General features: G+C 40.5%; 1 protein-coding gene across 1 annotated transcript in view; it reads right to left on the bottom strand.

Annotated features, from left to right (window-relative positions):
* Positions 1-6,177, bottom strand: part of LOC136863831 (tektin-1) — a 136,292-nt gene extending 130,115 nt beyond the window's left edge. The window contains exons 1-3 of the mRNA XM_068226106.1: positions 6,143-6,177; positions 5,426-5,695; positions 572-794 (exon numbers count right to left, since the gene is read on the bottom strand). Coding sequence (XP_068082207.1) covers positions 572-794; positions 5,426-5,695; positions 6,143-6,177 — 528 coding nt within the window. The remainder of the gene's footprint in view (positions 1-571; positions 795-5,425; positions 5,696-6,142) is intronic.
* Positions 6,178-16,148: the final 9,971 nt, after the last annotated feature.

Genomic DNA, 16,148 nt, shown 5'->3' with positions numbered 1-16,148 from the left:
GCCTGCAGAACGAGGTCCAATCCAGTTCAGCATGGTGACCTGGAGCACGGGTTACCTGGTAGACGATGTTGAAGACGACGAAAATCTACACCATGGTGATATGCAATTCAAGATGCATTTATTTGAATAAACGTCATTCTTTAAAGAAGTTTCAAGTTTTCTTGTAGATATGACCCTTCCTCCTGTACCAAGCCCTAGCTATAATTTACCTGGGAATGCCCTGAGACATAACTCGTGCGATTATAAATTAAATAGTAAATCTGGACTATATTTTATTGGTACAGTACACTGTGTCCACATACTGAAAATCGTTTTCTCATGAAGAATTACATCGTACAAACTATCCAGTGGGCTAAAACCAGTCTCCTTTAGCACCTATATTACACCATTTCAGATCTCTATAATTTGCACAAACCACCAATTCTATCTCGACATTGCAATTTCTATTTTGAGTATCGGTAGTTCAAATAGACAATGTTTCATTTACCTAGTCCATCAACAATTTAGTGAAAATTCTAGCACAAGCACACAGAATGACAACTCCAGATTTTAAAGAACGAAAATGTCTTACCTCATAATGCTGAATTTCTAGTTTGGATTTTGCAGTTTTGGTCTCCTCTATCCTCTTGTAGAAGGCTTCATTAGTAGTATTGTATTGTTTCCACAAATCTTCAGTCGTCTGCTTCATTAACATATCTACATATGAGCGTAAAGATCGTCCGTCTTTCACTTCCTTTACTGCACGTTCGATGTTCTTGACCGAGAAATTTGCCCATTCATCCAGTGTTAAGTCTCTGAAATACGAAAGGAAAGCATGCAAGCTTGCAGTTTTCCGTGACTATTATTTTTGTGGTTGCTAGCTATGAGATTCCCTACATTGCTTGGAATCCAACCCATTTAGACTTAATTTCCTGTACGTTCCTTCTATATTTATTTATTTATTTACTGGTATTAATATTATGTCTGCCTTGGTGAGAAGCTAACGACAATACCAACTGGCTACCCCGTCAGCCTATATACAGTCACGCCCATAAATATTCGGCCACTGCTAAAATCCGCGAAAAAGTGATGACAATAACGCAACCATGAGCAGAATGTGAAACCAAATGTGTCTAAGTAATGGAACTACATGTGGTTGCTTATGCCGAAGACGAATCACGGAGCATTGATATACAGTATGCTGTAAAAGAAATGGCATTGCGCACATGGGTGAAATAACACGCCTCAAATATATTCGGTCACACGGAAAGGTCGGGATTGCCGTTGTGTTCATTGACAGAGGCAAGGCAGATAGCGTTGCAAAACGTTCAGTTCAGTAGTGCGGTGCCTCAAGACACGCCGTGCCAAAGTCATTTGCTGCAGTGTTGCGGACTGGTATCAAATGGTATGTAGAAGACAACACTATACCATATCTGAAGAACGTCAGCTCGTGATAATATTACATCGTGCTCGAGGTAAATGGCATAGAAAGGTATCGCAGATGCTTAACATAAGCAGAATAATAGTTGGAGATATAATCAGAGGATTCAAAAATGAAGACAGAATTGATTCAGTTCCCCAGATAGGAAGACCAAGAAGGCTTACAGAACGAGAAGAGCAGTTTGTGCTTCGGAAATTGAAAAGAAATCCGAAATGTAGTGCTCCGAAACTGGCAGCGGCTGTTTTAGAGGAGTGTGAAAAGAAACTGGGTACTGTGACCGAGCGAAGAATACTGATAAGGAATGAGTTCTGTGGGAGAAAACATAGAAGGAAACCATGCATTAGTGCGGTAAATAAAAAGAAGCGGCTTGAGTTCGCAAAAACGTACGTAAGCAAACCCAGTGCTTAGTGAGAGGTTGTGTTATTTGTTGATGAGTCATAGTTCAACATCTTCGGGTCCGATGGAAAGCAATTGGAGAGGCGGACACGTCACGAGGAACTGGAAACAAGCAACTGTAAAATATAGCGGAGGATGTGCAATTGTGTGGGGATGTGTTGCATCGAAGGGGGTGGTGCACTGAGTTTCACTGAATATATTTTGACAGAAGAGGGCTATTTGGATACTGTCGAAAACAATTTGTGACAATCTGTGGAACAACTTGGTTTACAGCGTACTTTCAAGTTCTACCAGGATAACGACCCCAAGCACAAGTCGTAACTTGTCAGGGAATGGCTGCTGTACAACTGCCCGAAGGTTTTGGAGATTCCACCACAATTACCCGACATGAACCCCATCGAGAATGTGTGGAGTCGAATGAAGGCAGCTCTGCAATTGCGGCTGCCAAGTTCCCTCACAGACTTGAAGAGGATAATGCTAAAAGAATGGGCGGCATTAAGCCCTGATTATATCAAGAAAGTTGTCGCCAGTATGCCGCATCGACTGGAAGAGGTCATAAAACATCAATGTGGACCTAAAAAGTACTGAATGTGTAACAGGGTTGTGAATTATGCGAATTTATGTTGCTTTGTGTATAGTGGCCGAATATTTTTGAGGCGGCACTGGAATTGCTTTTATTTAATGTAAGACAAATGGCGTACTAATGACTGTCAGAAGAGTTGACTTAATCACAATATTTGTATAGCGTGTTATTATGTTTTCCTACATGTTTCGTTGTATTGTACGTTATCATTATAGCGTAAGAATAACTACCCAATAAAAGTGTGTCAAAAATCAGAGTGACCGAATATTTATGGGAGTATCTGTATATGTAAGATATGGCGCATAATATACTGATGAGGGAGCTGCATCACAGCTTAATGGGAAAAGGCAACTAGTCAGTTCAGTGCTGTCAAGGAACTACCACAACACACATTTTTAATATATAGGAACTGATAATCCGATTTTTAGACTTCACTTCACAATAATACTTCTCGTTTTTTCCAACGTCGTCTATAAACAGCATGAACGACCTTCATATAATCTGTCCAACAGAACATAAGAGTGCATGCATTTAAATGGGTTCTATTAATTGAACTGCAACTGTAGTGTTAATGATCCTAAAACATCAGCATTACATTTGTTATTCGTCACAACCAGTGAGCCATTTTTGTCGGGAAATGTGTATAGCAACGAAGTAAAAAAATATGATACAGAATGCTTGATTCAAAGACGCAGAAGAAGGATCTACGCACTATGCATCGGCTACAGTAAGGCCGACAAGAACATTCTAACGGTAATAAAATTAACACAGCTTTATTATTATTATTATTATTATTATTATTATTATTATTATTATTATTATTATTATTATTATTATTATTACAATTAATTTTTTGCTAGTTTCAAATTCCTTGTAATAAGAAACACATATAATTCTTGTTTACATTCGATGAGCTGGATATTTCCATTTAACAACTTCAGATACAAAGGGAGGAGTCGGTAAAATTTAACTGGCTCAAAACGACGTATAATATGGATTTTAAAGGGATATCAGTACTTAGTTGACACACATACAGAAACTGTTAAGGAATGAAAGGTCTGATGGAGTTCATCGAGACATAACACCACAAGCTTTCTCCACTTGTATGTTTGTAGGGCATGAATTTCAGAGATATAATGTCATTCTTTAATGTTATGAATTCAGAATCATTACCTTGGGCATCAGCTACTTGACGTAGGTCGAGAGTGGTATTTGAATCAATCCTTGACAGGATATCAGTCACCATATTTAATTTTCCACTAAGGTGACGGATATCTGTTAAAAATTTTAATATGTATTGCAGCTGTAGTTGCTGTCGAGGCGATGCCTTTTCATTCTTTTGCTTGATTGCATACAACAGTGGTCGATGGTCAGTATAAATCACAAAATTATGACCTTATGTACTGTCTGTAATGTTTTAAAGACAGGCAGATGCTTAGAATTTCCCGGTCATAAATGCTGTATGACTGTTGTGCGTCATTCAATTTTTTTAAATAAAAGGCTAGGGGCTTCCATCCATTCTTCAAGGTTGTACGACGCTTCTAATAGCGTAGTTACTAGCGTCAGTCACAAGAGCTAGTGTGTAATTTCAATTGGGATAAGTAAGCATTGTTGCTTCAACTAGGTCCCGTTTGCATTTCTCAAACTGTTTAACTGCTTCAGGTTTCCATTGAACTTTTCGCTTGTCACGTTTTCTTGCTCATTTTAGATATTAGTGTAGAACAGCTTGGGTCTCAGCAGCATTCGGAAGGTATCTCCTGTAGAAGTTAACCATTCCCAAAAATGATCTGAGTCCTTAAATAATTTCTGACAGTTTGAAGCTTACAATGACGTCAACTTTGCCTGGTAGTGCATTTTATTTTAATTCCGCTAAGCTTGAATTGCGCCTCAACTTGGCGGAATCAATCATTTGGACGTTTTAACCAAAACGTTGTATTTTCACACTCACCTTGCTCGCTTTCTTCGTTCCTTCCTTATTACTTACCCCGGAGTTAATGTTCTCGTTACCCTGAAACATCATTTACCTTTATGTGAACTTGTATGGTGCATCAGCTGGAATTGCTGAATTCACACTCACAGTCTCACAGTTCTATCTTTGTTACTTTCTTAATCTCTTTACCCTCCAGGATTGGTTTTTCTTCCTCGGACTCAGCGAGGGATCCCACCTCTACCGCCTCAAGGGCAGTGTCGTGGAGCGTGACACATTGGGTCGGGGAATACAACAAAGTAGAATGACCAGTATCTCGCCCAGGCGGCCTCACCTGCTATGCTGAACAGGGGCCTTGTGGGGGATGGGAAGATTGGAAGGGATAGACAAGGAAGAGGGAAGGAAGAGGCCGTGACCTTAAGTTAGGTACCATCCCGGCATTTGCCTGGAGGAGAAGTGGGAAACCACGGAAAACCACTTCCAGGATAGCTGAGGTGGGAATCGAATCCACCTCTACTCATTTGACCTCCCGAGGCTGAGTGGACTCCGTTCCAGCCCTTGTACCACTTTTCAAATTTCGTGGCCTCGGGACTCTGGGGGTGGCAGCTAATCACACTAACCACTACACCACAGAGGCGGGCGTCTCACAGTTCACTAGATTAAATTCTATCTCCACTACCACGTCAGGGTTATCAAATTACTATATCATTTATTAATTCTAGACCAAAATTAATTTAGTACTGACTCCATATTCTTCTTATCTCCGAATTCGCTTCTCTAAAAAAATATTCTTACAACTTTTTGTTTTCTCTGGTCTCCACGGAAGAAATGCAAATACAATGCCATCTAATCTCCTTTCCTTCTTTTCCGTGGGACAATATTCTGACACCGCTATGTCGACTCCTTGTTTAATACATATGCTAGATAACCTGATAACAATTTTAATACATGTAAAATGTTCATTTATTAAAAACCGTTGTTGGTTAAAACAAGCTTGGACGAATTAAGGAGCCATATTTCATCACATATTTACGTGGTTCTATGCATTTTACATAATCCATTAATGAATAAAATGAGTTTTAAAAATAGTCACACATACCCAGAATCTAAAGAAGAATTAATTTGTAGAATGGGCTGGTTGTCAGTACACCAGAATGTTGCGCATTGATCATCTATTGCGAGGGCATTATCTTTGCCCTCACGGTCGCAGTCAATGAAATACTTGGAAGAACGCAGCACACGAATTTTCTCCTTGGTCTGCTGCAGTGCCCTTCGTAGAATTGATAGGACACCTTCGATTATTTCCTTCTCTTTCTGCAGCTCTTCATCCACCTTGTCACGTGTGAGATCAATAGCAAGACGACTTTGTCTGAAATTAACAATATAAAATGCCTGTTAATTGGTTGGTGTTAATGTGAATTTAGCTAGAAATGGATAAGAATGATAGCTTAATCAGAATATTCTAAGTAAGTTGAACTGAAACAAAATATAAAATGTCCTTAGGGTTTGAATCTAAATTCTTCCGGCATTAAGACATATTCAGTAACCATTTCAGTACAAGAACAACATGCAAAAGAAGTGCTTGTTTTATCCAAGGCAGAGTAGCCCAAATAACTTGACGATATAACGCCCAACTATTGATAGCTGTTGAAATATTGTTTGGATTATGGGCTCGCTACTGCCTGAAGCACATAAGCGAAACGATGAAATATTATACCCTGGTTGGCAGACACAAGTTTGGATCAAATTTTGACGGACTACTTCTGTTGTGTGACAACAGATGACTGCACAGGGTTGTGCTTGCATCTGTAGTGACCTTGAGCCTTGATAAGGCAGGGCGCCAGGAGGCATTTCTGTGTTAATGTCGGGAGTCACTCATTGACTTTTTCAAGTGACACGAGTGTAATTAACGTCGTGTAAATAATTGTCAACATATTAAAGTTATTCCTGAATCACACACTGCACATAGTAGCTTAGTGATGGAGTTCAATGTAAAAGAATAGTGACTTATTTGATTTACGTGAACGTCTATTCCGAAGAATGGCTGAAGAATCGTAACGCTGGTCACTAATGTAATATGTTCATGGTGATTGAAGTGAATCTTCCAGAACTTCATAGTAATCGGAACTTCATGGTGATGGAGTGGATCTTCCAGAACTTCACGTTAATTGTACCTCACGATGATTGGTACTTCATGGTGACTTGGTGTTCGAGTGTTGGAGAAATCGAGCCTGGCCCGAAGCTGGGGTCTCTTCAAGATCTACTGTAACGGGTGATATAAAAACAGCATTCATAAACTTTGCAATGCATTTGATAATAAATAATTATCTACAACTGAGATGCCCTTACGATATTTCAAGATAACCTCTGACTGTACCTAGTTGCAATAGCGGGCTACACACACCCTGCACATCCTACGATTCCATGCTGAAGCTAGCCGACTCTAAAGTCTTTTCCTGGTACAGAGAGGAGGTTGTAAAAATTGGCGACCAATTAGTAGGCCTCGATTATAACTTTCAAATAGCACCTGTCCGAGTAGATTATTCAAATTTTTAATTTAATAACTCGTAGAATAATTAGACAAGATGGATGATATATTGGCTGCCATAGACGCTTTAAGGATTAGTATGGACGAGAAGTTGAGAGAAACTAACGTTATCTTTGAACAAAGACTTACTCCAACTGTTACTAAACTAGAACACAGATGTAATGAGGCAGGTACGAAAACCGAGCAGAAATTTTCCGAGTCAGACGCGAACTCAGAGTGCAAATTTGGTGAAGATGACTTACAGTTAGGAAAGAATCTCACGCTAAGCTTAAGAAACAGTTTACACACCACTTGGAAACTGTCAAAGAAGACATTCGAACCCAATTGATAGAAAACATTAAAGATTTCCAACAAATAACATTGAACATCAAAAGGGTTACTGAAGAGATAGAGTCTTAATCTTGAGTACAAACAGTCACATTGATAGCTATACCAAGAAAAGGCTAAGATGGCTGTAATATAGGACTCTTCACACGAATATGAGAAGAATGACATTGGAAAGATTACTAATGAGTTTAGCATGTTAAAGATTTAATAGAGAAAATTCAATAAACTGTTCTCGACACAATTCGAAAGTAAAGGATCTAAAGTGAGACCTTGATAGCGAAGTCTGAGCGAAAGAAGATACAATACAAATGCAGGTAGAAATCATAAAAGGAGCAGTACAAGAGCATAATTAAAAGGTGAAAGGAGCTCTCGAGAAAAGGATCGAAACTTCAAATTATAAAGTCTCAAATATAGAACGCCGTGAATTTCCAACATTTTAGCCCGATTCGGCAGGGCATTTGGGAAAGAACTGCAGTACCACTACCATTCTAAGGGTGCAAGACAAGAAAGCAGCTAAGTTCTCAGGAAAAGAGGATTATACTGCGAAAGAATGTCTGAGGGAGGCACATGCAGAGACTTTGGATATGAGCGGCCTTTGAGGAAAATGAGGGAAGGGATAGCGATTTTGAGGGATATAATTAGGCTTTTAACTGAGGACAGGAAGGAAGGTATGTCTCCAATCAATGCAAATTTTATAGTAGGTAAGCGATAGAGAGTGGAAGGAAGGGGAGAATTTGTGTAAGAAATATGGGCTAATGTTTCAAAGGGAAGGAACATGTAGTATAAGTGTTCTCCTCAGGGAGTGAGTTCAAGAAAGGAATTCGTGAGGAATCAGTTTGAGTCACTGCGAATAGAAAAGCAGTGGGAAGATGGCGAACAGGGCAGTTTTTATAGAGGATTGGTTAGGGAAAAGGACATGCGACGGTAGGAAAGGGAAAGGTAGATTTGATGATAGAAAGAGGGAGGTGAACATGCTCGTGAAAATAAGAGGAGAAGAAGACTCTGTAGCTGTCAGGGAAGTTAAGCGAGGTAAGGGAAGGAGGGGTCTAATGAGATGGGTGGGGTTGAGGCTCTGGTCATGGGTGACTCCATTCTTAGGTATGTGGGGAATGGATTGGACGAAAGGGAACAAGCAGAGTGCACTATCCAGAAATTACGTTAAGGCAGATGTTGATGAATGTAGAAGGGAAGGAGGATGATAAAGAGAAAGTGGTAATATTCCACGCTGGTACCTAAAACGTAAAGCAAGCAGGAATAGATACAAACATGGGTGGGGATGCATTAGAACCGGTTATGAGAGCACCGGAGTTGTTTTAAAAAGTGGAGATTGTTATCAGTGGAAGACTGTTTAGATGTGATACTGACTGGAAGGTGATCGGGGATTTAAATGAGACTATGGAGTAGTATGTGGTAGATTGGAAGTGAGAATTGTAGAGCCTAATGGCTGGGCATAAGATAGCGATATACTCTCAGAGGGTTCTCACTTGGACCCCAATTCTACGTATTAGCTAGGCGGTTTGATTTGACGAGTTATAGGCAGTTACCTTCAACGAAATTGGATGGAATAGGAAGCGGTGATGAAAGTGTAGGAAGGAGGAAGTCCAGTAAGGATGACAAAAAGTTGTTAGTATTAAAATGTAAGTGTATAAGGAATGGAATAGAATTAAGTAATTTATATGTATATCAGATATTGTAAGGAGTTGAATCATGGCTAAGTTGTGAGATAACGGATACGAACATTTTCTCCCGGAACTGGAGTGTTTATCGTAGAGACGGGTTGGGAACGGTATGAGGGGGGTATTCGAGCTGATGAAAAATTAATTTTTAATTCACGAAGAAGTTAAGAATGAGAAACATGAAATTCTAGGTGCAAGGCTCATCTCAGAAGATAATAGGCAACATGATGTTTCTGGGGTGTACAGACCTGGAGAGTGTGGTGCTGACGCTGAATTATTTGATAAGCTGTCTGGGGAACGACACAGAAAGGAACGTGATTTTAGCGGGCGATTTTAATTTACCGAACGTTAAGTGGGAAACTAATGCAAATGACAAAAAGCATGACCAACAAATGATAAATGGGTTAATTTGGGAATGACAGGTGAATTAGAAAGTCATAGAACCAAGTATAGTGATGACATATACCGCTAGATGTGGTGCTGAAATAACCAGCTGAGCTTTATAGAGGAACTAAAGTAAAATGTTGGATGGTATAAGCGATCACGAAGCTATTTTTTCATAATTAAAAGAAATGCTATAGAGAGGGAGGTTTTTAAGGTAGGATTTTAAGCAGCACCGTATGCTTGATGACAGATATTAAGGAGTTTTTAAAAAGTAATCATGGATGGTGGGAAACGGTAAATAAAAATGTAAACAACCTATGTGATGGGTTAGAGCAATAATTGATGAGGAGTGTGAAATTAGGTATGCGCCTTAAAAGGTGATAGATAATGAGAAGGTCCCACTTTATTTAAAAATATAAACTTCATGGCACAACAGCTTGAAGACAACCGCTGCTCAGCTCGAATGCTTGCAAATTACGAGGTATCATGTAATCGGCACAACGAATACTTTCGGCCGTTATTCTTAGAGTTCTAGACCGGGGCCGCTTTATCACCGTATAATTTCGTTTTATGAACACCAAAAGTCCGCCTCTGTGGTGTAGTGGTTAGTATGATAAGCTGCCACCCCCGGAGACCCGGGTTCGATTCCCGACTCTGCCACGAAATTTGAAAAGTGGTACGAGGGCTGGAACGGGGTCCACTCAGCCTCGGGAGATCAACTTAGTAGAGGGGGGTTCGAATCCATCCTCAGCCATCCTGGAAGTGGTTTTCTGTGGTTTCCCGCTTCTCCTCCAGGCAAATGCCGGGATGGTACCTAACTTAAGGCCACGGCCGCTTCCTTCCCTCTTCCTTGTCTATCCCTTCCAAACTTGCCATCCCCAACAAGGCCCCTGATCAGCATAGCACAGGGCCTCTCAAACGCCCAAACTCTCACGCGTGCAGAGCGAGGTGCATAGGCTCTGTGCACTGTGCATCGGTACGCTTCGCCTCAACTCGGCTTGACTCGGATGGTGTAGTGTGCTGAGAGCGACGAAGCGTTTGGTGGTAGACGACGTGTTTATCAGTGAAATAGACAAGCGTACGACAACAACATAATAATGGAGCAACCTGTTTCGAAGAAAGCAAAGACTTCCAAAAGTCCATTTCAATCGAACTGGGAACTTTCGTATTTTTTTTGTTTGTTTGTCGTGACGATAAAGCCAAATGCTTAATCTGTGGGACGATAATTACATGCGTAAGAAAATCATCTATTGAAAGACGCTACAACAGACTACATTCGTAAAATTATTGTGAAATCATAGGAGACGTCAGAGAGAAAGAATTAAGGAAGTTGAAACAGCTTGAAGAAGAGCATTCTATATCCACAAATGAGGTTTGTTCCAGTACTGTAGCATTTTCATTTTGGTTACAGGTTCTGCATTTTCTTTAAATTATGTTTACATTCCTCTCAAACATGTATGTGTATTTCTAATTAACTTTTTTAATTTTTTTAATAACACTGGTAACCTTGTCCCATACAACTGTGCGTCTCCGCTCACCACACGTAAACATTTCGCAGTGGGGGAGAAACAGCAGTGAAGGTGAGGAACGCGGAGACAGGCCGAACGGGGAGACAGGTGTAGGGAGAGAGGAGTGGGGGGTCTGCACTCTGGTCAACCAAGCGAAGTCGTCTTTTGCACCGTGCACAGTGCATGCACCACGCGCATGCACCCTGAGAGGCCCTGGCATAGCAGGTGAGGTAGCCTGGGCGAGGTACTGGTCATTCTCCCCAGTTGTATCGCCGACTCAGAGTCTGAAGCTCCAGGACACTGCCCTTGATGCGGTATAGTGGGGTCCCTTGCTGAGTCTGAGGGAAAAACCGACCCTGGAGAGTAAACAGACGACGGCGAAGAAGAAGAAGAAGAAGACCAAATCACTTGAAATGTTTCGATCAAGAAGGATCAATTTACAGAGATGATAAGCAGGGATCCTGTAAATTGATCCATGGGCCTAGCAAAGGAAAAACTACTATGCACAGTTCCGCGCCAAACACTAAGGACCATTCTGCAAACATGTGATTTATTGTACCTTGAAATAACACAGGTACCCGTAATACGATCGAATTAATAGGTTATGCCACGTGTTCTGCAACGTAAGGAAGTTAAATGAACACTGTAAACCTTCATTGAAAACTTTGACACGTATGTTAGCTTTCGAGGTGGAGCGGCCGTCCCTAAGTTCTGAACCTCTACCAAGGGTTAAGTGTGTTGAGTGCGTGGGTGAAGCGATTAAGTGCTGGGGCACAAGGTGTGTGAGTATCGGCAGCGTAGTGGTTCGAATCCAGCATAAGCTGGTTTCTTTGAGCGAGAGAGGTGTTCCATTTTAGCGGGGATACAATAGTAAACAATACTTTATTTGCTATTGATTTTATGGAGTGCACTCTGATTTGGCGTCGCTTACCTAAAGATGGGCGGGGAAAGGATTGGGAAGGAAATCGGCTTTAGTCTTTTAGTAACCCTGACAATTACACCATACGACTTTCTGACGTGTCGTGCGAATGAACGCCATCTAGCGAGTATTTTCTCGTTTGCCTAAATGAAATTCAGACTTTTTATTGCAGTCACTTCTTACAACGAAAGGTTTTAAATTGTTCAATATCAAATGGTAATATAGATATGCTAGCTGAAACAATTCCTTTACTTTTTCAGTCGTTCCATTTCCTTGTAAATTAAAATGATAGAAATGAATAAAACTTTCAATTGGCGTGAACAATTTCTAGAGCATAACGCCTACCGGAACGTAACTTTAAATAAAAGGCTTTGAGTGGCACGTCTTCGAGACGTGCGGTGTAACTAAAGCGATATTTATAGATGTGTTACTGTCAGGGTTAAGGTACGGTCCCGGCATTCGCCTGATGGTGAACGTGGAAAACCGAGGAAAACCGTTTTCAGGACGGCCAGCATGGGATTTGAATCCACAACCTACCGAATCCAACGCACACAAATAATAATCCACACTTACCAGTTCACATCACAGCATTTATTCATTTCCTCACGATATATTCCTATGAAGAGTACGTTGAATTGTTGCTGATTTATGGAGAAAGTATGGTCGAGTCCGCCTTTGTGGTGTAGTGGTTAGCGTGATTAGCTGCCACCCCCGGAGGCCCGGGTTCGATTCCCGGCTCTCCCACGAAAATTGAAAAGTGGTATGATGGCTGGGACGGAGTCCACTCAGCCTCGGGAGGTCAACTGAGTAGAGGTGGGTTCGATTCCCACCTCAGCCATCCTGGAAGTGGTTTTCCGTGGTTTCCCACTTCTCCTCCAGGCAAATGGCGGTATGGTACCTAACTTAAGGCCACGGCCGCTTCCTTCCCTCTTCCTTGTCTATCCCTTCCAAATCTTCCTATCCCCCACCAAGGCCCCTGTTCAGCATAGCAGGCGAGGCCGCCTGGGGGAGGCACTGGTCATCCTCCCCAGTTATATCCTCCGACCCAATGTCTCCCGCTCCAGGACACTGCCCTTGAGGTGGTAGAGGTGGGATCCCTCGCTGAGTCCGAGGGAAAACCAACCCTGGTGATTAAGCAGATTAAGAAAGAAAGTATGGTCGAATTAAAATGTATGCCACGTGCTCCGTAATGGTAAAAAGTTAAATGAACACTGTAAAATAGTCAACATTCCGAATACTTGTTATTAAATAATGTTGTTTTGTTTTACGTCCCACTAACTACTTTTACGGTCTTCAGAGACGCCGAGGTGCCGGAATTTAGTCCCGCAGGAGTTATTTTTACGTGCCAGTAAATCTACCGACACGAGGCTGTCGTATTTGAGCACCTTCAAATACCAGGATCGAACCTGCCAAGTTGGGGTTCGAAGGCCAGCGCCTTAACCGTCTGAGCCACTCAGCCCGGCGCCACGCACTTGTTATTCTGAATGTGCAGGGTACTACTTCCTACCTACAGACCATCACGTGGTAGTCCAACCAGGTTACATATCATCGCATGAAAACGGCCCTTTTCAAGACCAAATACAAATTCACTTTTTGGAACAGGACGATATGCGGCCATATTACAGTCACTGTAAACGGCGTTCATCGAAAAAAAAGTACCAGCGTGTGATTCGAACCCACTGCTATACAGCTTGGCTGATGCAATAGCAGCCACGCATGCCATAGGGGGCTGTCACACTGGATCGATCGAACGACTGCGATCAACCGACCAAAGAAACAAACCTGTTGTGTCTAATGGCAGCAGTCATATAGCATCGATCGTCAGCGATCAACAGGGAGCGACAGCGATCGACTGGTTTGTGAAAACAGACGTGTTCGTTTTCAAGCGATAGTCGATGATCTGTGATTGGTGTTCTGCATCCGATACAAGCATGCAACATTCTAAAATGGCGGACGAAAGTACTTGGTCGGTTGACGAAATTGATCAATTAATTTGTTTAGTTAGAGAGAATGAAGTGCTGTACAATCCGAAGCTTCCGGGATACCGCAACAGGGATACGGTAGAGTTTATATGGAATTGTATAGCGTCAAGAATCCAGACCAAAAATGGTAAGCACTGTAATCATATTTATCTTAGCGTTTAAGTGAAAAAAAGTTTTGTTTTCCTTAATTGATATAATATACTACTCGCAGTACATTCAATGTAGGCCTAAAAAATTAGAAACAAAATTAACACTAAACCTCTGTCATAGTTAAGAAATCTAATGGACATCCGTATTTCCTTTAAAGACAAAAAGTAGCCTAACAAGATGAATTTCAGTACTTTAATAACATTGTAAATCTTTGTTTCAGCAAAACTTTGTGCCAAAAAGTGGCAAATTTTGAGAGCTGGCTACAGAAGTAGAAGAAGCAGCATGCACCCATCAGGCTCTGGTGCACGAAAAATTCAGAAATGGGCTTACTTTGATACCCTGAGTTTTCTGGAACCATTTTTTGCTGGAAGAAGGTAAGATTCATTTCTTTAAAATCCCATAAGAAATTTAGGAAAATATCCAGGAGAACCCAATTTATTTTTACTACGGTACATAGTTACCAATAACTAAAATAATTGGGATAGGTTAGAGGGGATTCTGATCTGCTACATATTGTGATTTGCTTTGCCAGCAAAGTGTTTCACTTCCATGAATGCAGTAGAGAAGGGTCTCATACCACAGACAAATATTTTTGTATTCTATGTAACACATCTTGTGTTTATCCTTTATCATGTGCATTGCAAAGAAGAGAGACAGAGGACCTCGGCAATGTTTGTGGCTGACCATGAGTTGAAATTACCTTTTTAGTGCTATAACAAACATCCCAGTGAAATCGAAGGCCCCCGAGGAGGAAGCAGACCTATCATCATAAGATGCAGATGAGGAGCAGGACAATGACGGTACAGAACTTCTGATAGAAGATACTTCTGCTACCTCATCAAATCGTGTGTCTAGTGGAGATATGCGAAAGTGCAGCGGAAAAAGGAAGAAAGGTGATGGTGATGTGCTAAACGAGTACTTAAAGAAAAAACTTAATAGCAATAATAAAAAATCATATACATTATTATTTTTTGAAAGTTTAGTTGGGGACGTGGAGAAACTTAGTGCGAGAGGTCAAAGAAACTTCCAGCTGGAGGTACGCGAACTATTAAACAATGCATTAGATGCTGAAGGTGTATTGTGATTTTAAAATAAAAGTCTTCTTTTTAATTAATTAATAAATGTATTGCTTTTTATGAATCTAGTGTCTTACATTTTCAGACGGAGTCAAAGGTAACTATTTTTTGCATTGAGCAGGGCAAGAAGATTAGACACCTTGTAGGCTAGATGGTCCCATATTAAAGAAAACTTTTTCAGTTTCACTACAGTAGAACCAGTAGCTTCACTAGTTCTGGATAAGGTTGCTACATGTTCAGTACTTCCAAATACATAAAACTTAATCTAGCCTACACTATTCTTCACTTCTGGAGATCATTATGTAGCACAGGCTTCTCAATTTACACTTTGTTTATCTTATGGTTATATTTAAAAGTTTTTGCAGTAGGCCAAGTTGAAGAAAAAATTTATTTTGCCATGAAACATCATGCCAAATTGTGTGTAACAGTGAGAAGAATTTATTTTATTTACACAGAAAAGCGCACAATGTGCAGGGGTATAAACTTAGTTTATACAAAGTTTTGTCAGAGAACACGGTCTCTTCGGGCACTCCAGTGCGTGGTAACAACCACAGAACTTCTCACACCATCGACATACACAGTCATGGTTTGGATCGTGAAATCTAGGTACAACACATCCCTTGTGATGGAAGCCATTGACAGCTGTATGTCTGAGGTCGAAGCAACTCTGACACCAATTGACTGTTGTCATTGCATCCGTTATATAGAAATCACTCCAAATTTTTGTCTTTAATTTTAATTCATGTAAGAGCTCTTGATATGCCTTTGTTGATTGTAGAGTCATTGTATGTCGCAAGTCCTCAATGAAGAAAGGTTCTCGGGTCAGTTCATACACAAGTCTAGAGGGTGTGTATTTAGAAACACATAGGGCTCTTAAGAAACAATCAAAAGTATATTTGATATTACAAAATCATACAGAACATGTATAACTCTTGTTCTTAAAGTCATTAAAGCATAATTAAATGGAACGCGAGTGAATTTGTCAGCAAGATACCTGTGTGTACTGTACTGGTACCATACATTATGAGAAAAGTAGAGGGTTAATCATAATGATTCTCATTCACAGCATAGGAAAAGCATTGTTCACTGAATTAAGCTGAAATATGTGCTAAGAGCTAGTTATCAGCTGAAACTTACATTTTATTGAATATCTTTAAAATAAATACAATTTACAGTCTGTGTACAGAGTGACAAACAACAATACCTACACGACAAATAATGAAATATTATCAATAATATGACAAATTTTAGT

This window comes from Anabrus simplex, chromosome 2, assembly GCF_040414725.1.
Source record: "Anabrus simplex isolate iqAnaSimp1 chromosome 2, ASM4041472v1, whole genome shotgun sequence".
NCBI classification, from domain to species: domain Eukaryota; kingdom Metazoa; phylum Arthropoda; class Insecta; order Orthoptera; family Tettigoniidae; genus Anabrus; species Anabrus simplex.
This window is presented reverse-complemented; position numbering and strand designations above follow the sequence as displayed.